We start from the raw sequence: 9,509 nt of genomic DNA, 5'->3' as shown, positions 1-9,509 counted from the left end.
CGAATGGGCGTCAAGGCCACTCTCAAGATGGCGGCAAAAGGACGGCGCTAAGATAATGCCACTCCCAAGATGAAGGCAGGGGGCTGGCCCCGGAGAAAGAGCGGAAGTGAGGTCAGAGGTGCGCCGGAAGTGTGGGGGTGATCCTGAAGCCGGGGAAGCGGCTTGTTTAAGCGGCTCGGGAGGGCGGCCTGGGCTCTGGAGGCAGCTTCTGGGGAACCATGTTCGACCCGGGACAGGTAAAGCTGCGGGAGAGGGGCAGCGGCCCGGCGCCATAGCAACCCCCGCCCGGCGCCATAGCAACCCCCTCCCCTCTCAATCCGACTCCGCCCCCTCCTGCCTTCATCCCTCCCCACCAAAAAATCCTCTTCCCTACGGCCCCTGCTGGCCCAGCTTCCCCCCTTCCATCCCCTCGCTTCCCCGTATCCCCCCCCTCGCAAGGCCCTGCGCTGAGTGGGCCAGGGGGGCTGAGCTCTCCTAGCCCCCACTCTCGGGCGGGGGTGGGAGCGCCGCACTGATGCCCCCTTGCTCTGGCGGGGGCCCTCGGTGGCAGCCCGGCGCCTTTCTCAACGATACATCAAACATCCCCCGTGATTCACTTTGTGGAATCCCCTTCATTGCCGGTTTTTAAGAATCGGCTGAACAAACATCTGTCAGGGATGCTCTAGCTTTATGTGGGTCTGTCTCAGGGCGGGGGGCTGGACTTGGTGAGCTCTTCTCTTGAGATCCCGTGCAGCCCTACATTTCCATGATTCTAGCCTCTCGCGCCCCTGCTCCAGAGTTGTTTTTCTCCCGTTGATGTTGTTTTGGTTTGGTTTTCTTGTGAGACCCAAGGACTGTTGTCATACTTGTTTTTTATTAGAGCAAGTGAAAGCACCATGGAAGGGATCAGAATGTAACAACAAATGGAAAGTAACCTTAGATCAAAGTAGGCTAATTCTTGGGCTTTCTAGGGGATCCTTTCACTTCCATGTCCATGCCCGGCCTGGTTATGGGTTGTTTAGTTAAACTGGAAGGGGGATTGTCTAGGATCTTACTAGTGGATGAATTCTTTCTGTGAGTTAGCAGGAATTTATAAATTATGATCTTTGCTTCGTGCATCTTTTATCCATGAGAACTGCATAATAACTGTTTCTGACATGATCGTTAAAGGAGCGGTTCAGCTGTTTCAGTGCTCTAGCTGTAGTGCAGTGTGTTGGTGGGGTCTGTGCTGGGTATTTGTTGTCTGTACTGGGGGCTTAAAATGTTTTCTCCCTAGTTTAGAAAATGTATGTCTAGACTTTTAAAACAGAGTTTGACCATAGGACCAAACTCATATATCCTATATATTTAGGGTACTGCACTGCTTTCAGTCAGTTCAGCAAACTCAGTTTGAACCCTTTTAAAGACAGGAGAAATCCTGGCCCTCATCAAAATCAGTGGCAAAACTCGCATTGATTTCAATGGGACAGGATTTCCGTGAGGGTCTTTAATAATCTAGTTTTGTTCTTATCTCTGTCTAGGCATGCTGTAAATGCCAGACACTCAGGCCTGGATGGAGAGGGAGAATGTAATATCATTTTGCTACAAAATCATTCCCAATGGCTGCTGCAGTGTTGGTGAGCTCTGGGATTAATAAATAGTCTGTTAGCTGGGAATTCTTGCCACAACATGTGATCTCAAGGGAGGGAGGATAAAAAGAAAAAGCAGAGGTGGAATATGGCTTTGCACTAACCATAGAGGGAATATAGCTCTGCAATTTCTGTAGTTTCAAACGATGTAAACATCTGACATAAAATGTACAAATAAACTGAAGGCAGATGGTGGTGTAAGAGATAAGGCAAAGTAAGAGGTTCTTACGTAGGTCACATGTCTTGAGGGTAGGGGGACTAGAGGTGATAGGTTGCATTTCTGAAGAAGGGGGAAATCAATTTCCCAACTCCAAAGCAGGTCTTTGGCATTACTGGGAATTAACTAGCTTAGTAACAACACCATTGCAATAAACTACAAGAGCAGAATGAGCATAAAGGGGTTTTCTTCTGTTTCTAAATCAGCACTTAGAAGGAGGCTGATGAATTGGCAAAACAAGGAGAAGGCGCTACAGTAGTGGCAAGGCAGGAGTGCAAAATCAGATCTAGAGGAAAGTTTGGCTCTGTAGACAGTAGTAGCCAATGGCTCAATATGTGAGGCTTAATCCATTTCTAACTCGGTTTATTTTATAAATCGTGCTTTTTCCAGGTCTGTCTTTTCTCCTCTGTCTCTCATTAACTCCATAAGGCTTCTGAGCTGATTTGCTGCTCTTTCCTTTCAGGAGACGCTGAGTGCAGGGATTGGGGAGGACAGTAATGGCATCAACCTGATGGAGTTCTCAGATGAGATTCTTTTGCACATCCTGAGCTACGTTCCTTGCACAGACCTTGTTCTGAATGTGAGGAGAACCTGCAGAAAGCTTGCAACTCTTTGTCTTGACAAGAGTTTAACCCACATGGTGCTACTTCATAAAGAATATCAGGTGGGGAGACACTGGTTTTATGTCCAGATGGGGCATGGGGATTGTGGTAAGCTGCCAGAGTGGGCTGCTTCAGAGAGTATGAAGACAGGCTGATTTCTCCAAGTACAAAACAAATCATAAACATAGTTATAGCCTTATAGCCCTGACTTGGAGGGAAAAGGGGTGGGGGGATTTCTCAAGTATTAGGATAGTTGGTATCACTACTCCAGAGACCTAGTGTCACTTAAAGCCAATGTTACAACCACTTCTGGTTTTCCATATGGCTGTTTTTTTAAAAAGAAAAGCTTAACTAGAATGTGCAGTAGAACTATTTCAGAGTGTCAGTTGTATTCCAAATCACTTAACTAGTATTTAAAAAAACAACAACCTAAATTGTATGTAACAGCCTGCAAGTGATATACTAAAGGATTAGTAACAACTTGAAAACAAGTAGCTTTAAAAAAAGTTAAATGTAGCTTTGATCATTTCTGGCTTCCCAGGATGATGATGTTAAGATGTCATTACAATGTTTCTTATTTCTTCAGAATTTGTTTCTCTTCCTGTTAGTGAAACTCCCACATGACCAGGGGGAAATGACTACACAAAGTGCTGTCAAATACACAAAGTAAACTAAAACCGACAAATGAATTTTTCTATCTCTTGGTTATAGAAAACTTAAGTGTTGTAATAATAGTAGGTAGTAAAAACAACTTCCAGGTAGAAGTGTGACTTTTAAGTTGATTGTCTCTCTAAGTGTAGGAAAAGGAGAAAGCATATTTCATCTAATGTGGAATAGGCTGGAAAGTGGGTGAAGCAGAGAGAAGAAGCAGTAGTTCCTCTGTCAACTTGAGCTGTTCCACAGATGCATAATTCTGCAGACATAGGGTCTGAAGCTGAGAAGCGGTGAATGCCTTCAATTCCTGTCAGTCATTGTCACTTAGCATCTGTTAGGGCCAGTCAGTAATGCAGACTCAAACTAGAAACTAAATGAAATGTAATCTTCAAGATCCTAAGTCTGAAGGGTAAAACAAACTACCAGCAGTTACAACAATATGATACTTAGTACTTATATTGTGCATTTCATCCAAGGGTCTCAAAACACTCTAGTAGAGGGTATGTCAGATAGGAAACTGAGGCACAGAGAAGTGAGGCAGTATAATTAAGCATCCTCTTCAATGTTACTGAAGCAGTTTGTGTTTAAATACAGGTCAACAAGGACAAAGTGAAGCAGCTAATGAGGGGGATTGGAAAAGAGATCCACCAGCTGAACATGGCTGGCTGCTACTGGCTCCCCAGTCACACCATTGACCATGTAATACGATGCAAGAACCTGGTGAAGCTGAACTTGTCTGGCTGCCATCTCACCTCCCTCCGCCTCTCCAAGATACTCTCCGCTCTCCAGCACTTGCGCTCACTGGCAATTGATGTAAACCCTGGTTTTGATGCCGGCCAGTTAAGCAGTGAATGTAAAGCCACCCTTAGTCGTGTACTGGAGCTCAAGCAGACCCTTTACACACCGTCATATGGAGTGGTTCCATGCTGCACCAGCCTTGAGAAACTGCTGCTCTATTTTGAGATCCTAGACCGATCCCGAGAAGGCTTAATTTTGTCTGGGCAGCTGATGGTGGGTGAAAGTAACGTCCCCCACTACCAGAACCTTCGTGTCTTTTATGCTAGGTTGGCTCCTGGCTATGTCAATCAGGAGGTGGTGAGGCTGTATCTGGCAGTGCTAAGTGACCGGACCCCAGAGAATCTTCATGCCTTCCTCATTTCTGCCCCTGGCAGTTTTGCAGAGAGTGGAACCACTAAAAACCTTTTGGACTCCATGGCTCGAAATGTATCTTTGGATGCTTTGCAATTGCCCAAATCCTGGATTAATGGCTCTGGCCTCCTTCAGCACTTGAAATTCAACAACCCTTTCTACTTCAGCTTTAGCCGTTGCACCTTATCTGGTGGCCACCTGATCCTGCAGGTTATTAATGGAGGGAAGGACCTCAAAAGCTTGACCAGTTTGAATCTCAGTGGCTGCATTCGCTGTCTGTCTTCTGACTCCTTGTTTCGGAAGGCAGAAGATGATATTGACAGCAGCATTCTGGAGAGTCTGGTTGTTTCCTGCTGCAATCTGAGACATCTGAACCTTTCTGCTGCCCACCATCACAGCTCGGAAAGCCTAGGGAAGCATTTGTGCCAGCTCCTGGCACGGCTAAAGCACCTGCTGTCTTTGGCGCTGCCGGTTTGCTCCATCACAGATGTTTCTACAAATACAGACAAGCCACCTGTGCAGTCTATGACTAATGTGGTGCCCCCAGGCCTTGGAAAGAAAATCCGGATTGGGGTGCCAACATACACCAAGAACTTCTTGGAGCAGTCAAATCAGAAATCTCAATCCTCTGTTTTTTGGACTCTATTGGAGAACCTCCCATTTTTGAAAAACTTGGAGTTAATTGGGTCCAACTTTTCCTCTGCCATGCCCCGGAATGAGCCAGCAATTCGGAACTCACTGCCCCCTTGCAGCCGGGCACGGAGCGTTGGGGATTCAGAGGTGGCTGCCATTGGCCAGTTGACCTTTTTGCAGAACCTCACTTTAGCACAGCTGCCTAGTATCCTGACTGGTTCTGGACTTGTTAGCATTGGATTGCAATGCCAGCATCTGCGGAGTCTCTCATTAGCCAACCTGGGCATGATGGGAAAAGTGGGCTATACATCTGCCCTCATGGACATGCTGAAGCACTGCAAGTGCTTGAGGGATCTCAGGTGAGGGCCTGTTATTGATCTCCATTTTTATTCATGCATATCTAGAAAGGTGTCTATGTGGAGGAGATGGGAATCTTATTGGACCAACGTAAGGAGGACAATATATTAGCTTTCAGGTCCCATGGAAGGTGGCTGTGATGGCCTGAAAATTAGAGGGTTTTCGTCCTGGATAGCAGGATTGTGGAGGTGTGAGTGGAATGTGTGTTCTGTATTGTCTTTGAGAAGCAGAGCTGGTCTGTATACCCTCAAGCCCCTGTGGCCTCCAAGGAAGACATATTCCTAAGACTCTCTTGGCAGTGCAGAGCATTGCAAGTTAACATGTTGGTCTACAAAGAGCTGTCTCCTCTCTCCTGATCTCTTATCGGACCTCTGGTTAGCTCTCTTAACTGGTGTTTGCTCTATGATAATGCAGAACATTTACCCTCCAAAAGCTCTATTCATTGCTGCTTCTGAATTGGCCTTTCTCCATAGAGTCTAAATGCTTTAACTCTCACAAACAAAGGTAGCATGACTCATCCAGATACATAAAGAAACCTCTACTATAGCTAAAGAACCGTGATGGAAATGACCTGGTGTGAATTCTGTAAACATTCTCACAACAGGTTTCTTCATGAGCTATGAAGATGGCACTTAAGTCAATAGAACTGTTTATTTTAAAAAAATCTTTGTGTTGGTGAAAGCTGCTGGATTCAGAGCTCAGACATCTTCTGTCCATAGCAGGTGCAGCATGGGCAGTGGCAGTAGAAGCTAGGAGAGCAACTTAGTCTTTGGCTTTGTCTACACGAGGGACTTTTGTTGCCACAGCTATGTCGGACAGCGGTGTGATCGCTGACCAACGTAGCTATGTCAGCAAAAACCCTAGCGCAGATGCAGCTATACTGGCAAAGCTGTGCTTTTACTGATATCGCTTGTTTCACTTGGGGGTCGGTTTTATGCCAGTACAAAGCACAAATTTGTCGTCATAGCTGTAGCCTCACTAGGGAGTGTTTTGCCAGTCTAGTATACTGGTGGTCCTATGCTGGTAAAGGGCTTCTAAACATCGTCAAAAAGAGCTAGTTACATAGCAAGACTAATCTTTGGAGAAAACAATTTGATGTGCAGTGGTCACTTCTGTTTGGCCAGGCCCAGAGAACTTTGCATCCAGGGACTGTGGTGGCCTGTCCTCAGGAGTGCTCAGTCTGTGGTGGAGAGGGTGTGTACCGTTTCCCACAAAGGAAAAGCCCACGTCTCCCATGGTAGTAGCATAAGAGCACTCTTCTTAAGGTGTCATAACTTTCCAAATGGAGTTGGGGAAGGTTTTATCTGGAGGAGCTGCGCAGCATTTAAAATCTGGCAATAAAGTTGTTCATTGAAAACCGGATTGGGTGTCATTTGGCTAATTCCACCCCCCCCCCCCCAAGAATCTTCTGCAAGCCTAGAAATTAATTTCGGGTGATGTTACAAAGCAGCAGTGTCACCTAGTGAATAAAATAGAGTATTACTAGCGTGCATTTTTCTGCCACTTCCCCTACCCATGTTTGGAAGTTATTAACCCAGAAAATAGGAGCCAGTGTGTCTTTGTGTCAGATTCACATTAGGATGATGACATATTGTGAAAAATCAGGCAGGTTTCTGATTTTCAATTAACGCAGCTGGAAAATTGAGAATAATGCAGGATCTTAAGTGATAACCAAGTATTGCTCACCTCTGTAGTGAATTGCTGGGTAGCTATCAAATAAAAACACCATCCCACAAGCATCTGTACTGCCAGAAAGTTCTGGACTGGCAAAACATGATGCAACAATTATCAGGATGAAGAGTTGCTCAGATATGCCCCCATACCACAAAAGGCTAGATAGAGATTATCCAGTCCAGGGTGGGATTGCCTGCTGGTTGTCATCTAATGGATTACATGTCTCCAAGCTCCTGGCTCTGCTGACTCAATAACTGAGTCTCATACCAGTTTGGAGATCCTTCTGGCAAACCTGGACTGAGTTACCATATCTTCCTGGTGACACTGACCTTTTGCAGTGGAGATACTTTCTGTAAAATGGTTATTTGGACATGCGGAATCTGGTTAGGCGGCAAGTTACAGCATGGAAGCTGATAGCTTCCAGAAACTTCCGTAAGGGAGGGGGAGGTATTTAGTACTTTCCACTGTGAATTTTCAAATTGACACATTCCTTTCTGAAGTGGTCCATGTGCTGCAGACTGACTGTCAGATTCCTTTACTAAATCAAATCCAGACCAGCTCTTCAGCCCATGTGAAATATCGGAGAGGTTGCACAGAATCTTGTGCTGACAGATTTTTCTCTGCGCACCCCCCACCCCCGCCCCCTCTTTCACCATCTCCTCTCCGCTGACCTATCAGGGCTTGAAGATGTTCAGCCTGGTGGCTCAAAAGCACTAGGGCTCCATCAGTGTCCGTTGTGAATCAGTTTTTCATACTTGGTTCACTCTACCTGGAGTCTGACCACCCTCTAGGCAACAAGCTCAATGTGACCAGCCCGCTCAGCATTTGGTCTGCTGGAGCAGCAGGGCCCCATGGTCCATGCCAGCTACTAGCCTTCTGACCAGATGCCAAGTAGCCAAGTCTGGGCCTGCCTTAGGCCACGTCTATACTTACCCGCCGGGTCGACGCGGCGAGTTCGACTTCTCGGAGTTCGAACTATCGCGTCTGATCTAGACGCGATAGTTCGAACTCCGGAAGCGCCGCGGTCGACTCCGGTACTCCACCGCGGCAGGAGGAGTTGCCGGAGTCGACCTTGGAGCCGCGGAGTTTGCTTCCGCGGCGTCTGGACGGTAAGTCATTCGAACTAGGGTAGTTCGAATTCAGCTACGTTATTCACGTAGCTGAATTCGCGTACCCTAGTTCGAACCAGGGGCTGTGTGTAGACCAGGGCTTAGTCTCTGTTTGCTGATGTCATGTAAACTGCTCATTGCTGAAGGGTAGCACTCTGTAAGCACGAGGGCTGAGAATGGAATATGGTGCTCCCACTCAGACATGAGACTATCATGTGTACTGTGTATCTAGATAGTGCTAGACCACTCCTGAGCTCTGAATCCACCAGCTGTTTTCAAGTGGGAGCAACACATGGCTCAATTGGAGACACTCATTGTACCAGTCACAGCCCCAAACGAATGCTGCATCCCCCACTTGTTTTAAAGCAGCAGACTTAAAATTTATCCTCTGACTTGTTTGTGTTTTTCTTGCAGGCTAGAGCAGCCGTACTTCAATGCTAACACCCAGTTCTTCCAGGCACTGAGTCATTGTTCTGCTCTCCAGCGCCTTTGTATCATCTCCCGGAGTGGGACTCTGCAGTTTGATGCAGTGATGTCATTCATGGCCAACTGCCTTGAGGTCGTCATGTGCCACATGTTTATGGGAGAATCTCTCACAGTTTGCAAAACTCTTCAGCAGACCATTTTACAGAGGTGAGTGAGAAAGGGGCTGAGGTGGGATTCTTGGGCTGTTCAGGATTTACCCCCATTGCCTTTCCCTCCAGCGTTTATATGGGCCAGGTGTGGGAGCACTGTGTAGTGTTCTCCTGGCCTTTTAGCGTGCTAAGAAGCTGACAGGTGAAATTTAACTCCTTGGCGCAAAGGGTGACCTCTCATTTTAATAAGAGCCAGTCAATGAGCTACTTGTAGGTATTCTGGAAGGTTTTTTTTTAATCCCCTTGTCCCATCATGATTGATTTGAAGCTTCAATCATACAGTTACATGATAAATCAAGTGACAACTTCATGTAAACAAAAAAACATCTGGCAGCATTTTAAGTACTGAAGATGCCCGACTTTGAGCCTTTCCTCCTTCCTGACAAGTAACTCCAGCTCATTCACGGACCACTAATCCCTTGTTACTGTCGCTTACTGATAGCCCCAGGAGAGCAGTTCAAAGTCTTCTGATTGGCTAAGGGGGATTCTTTTTGGTGGAGCCCTTGCATGTTTGGCAGTTCTTAAAGCAGTCTTGTCTAGCCCCTTGCAGTGTTTTGAAGCTCACATGGTGGGAAGCGTTTGTGTATGAACCGTGAACTCCTTTTGAAAATAAAGCTTTTAATTACACTTGGCATGGTGGCAGCCATCTCACAAAGTAGTTCCCATTCAACAGAGGCGTCACACTATTTTTTTTTCCTTTTCTTAAGGCATTTGGTGTGTTTTCTTAGTCACCTACTGTGGCTTTCCTCTATTACATTTTAATAAAAATTTCAAATCAAATGGCAGTATTATTATTATTGCATCCTAGATGGTAGTTCTACCCCAGCCCTTCCCCAGCTTCAGGCTTGTTTTCTAGGATTAAATCCAGCAGA

At 46.3% G+C, this 9,509-nt stretch overlaps 1 protein-coding gene across 5 annotated transcripts in view; it reads left to right on the top strand.

Moving 5' to 3' along the window:
* The window catches only part of FBXL18 (F-box and leucine rich repeat protein 18), a 131,134-nt gene continuing 121,625 nt past the window's right edge, over positions 1–9,509 (top strand). For 3 of the 5 annotated variants that reach the window (XM_044980671.1, XM_044980670.1, XM_044980667.1), the window contains exons 1-4: positions 1–111; positions 2,288–2,488; positions 3,675–5,221; positions 8,417–8,635. In XM_044980671.1, coding sequence (XP_044836606.1) covers positions 70–111; positions 2,288–2,488; positions 3,675–5,221; positions 8,417–8,635 — 2,009 coding nt within the window. In that variant the 5' untranslated portion in view covers positions 1–69. Of the gene's footprint in view, positions 237–1,499; positions 1,596–2,287; positions 2,489–3,674; positions 5,222–8,416; positions 8,636–9,509 lie in introns of all 5 variants that reach the window. The other 2 variants (XM_044980669.1, XM_044980668.1) reach the window with 2 other exon arrangements.

The sequence above is a fragment of the Mauremys mutica genome, chromosome 11 (genome assembly GCF_020497125.1).
Source record: "Mauremys mutica isolate MM-2020 ecotype Southern chromosome 11, ASM2049712v1, whole genome shotgun sequence".
Taxonomy (NCBI): domain Eukaryota; kingdom Metazoa; phylum Chordata; order Testudines; family Geoemydidae; genus Mauremys; species Mauremys mutica.
The sequence above is the reverse complement of the archived record's forward strand: the minus strand, read 5'-3'. Positions and strand labels throughout refer to the sequence as shown.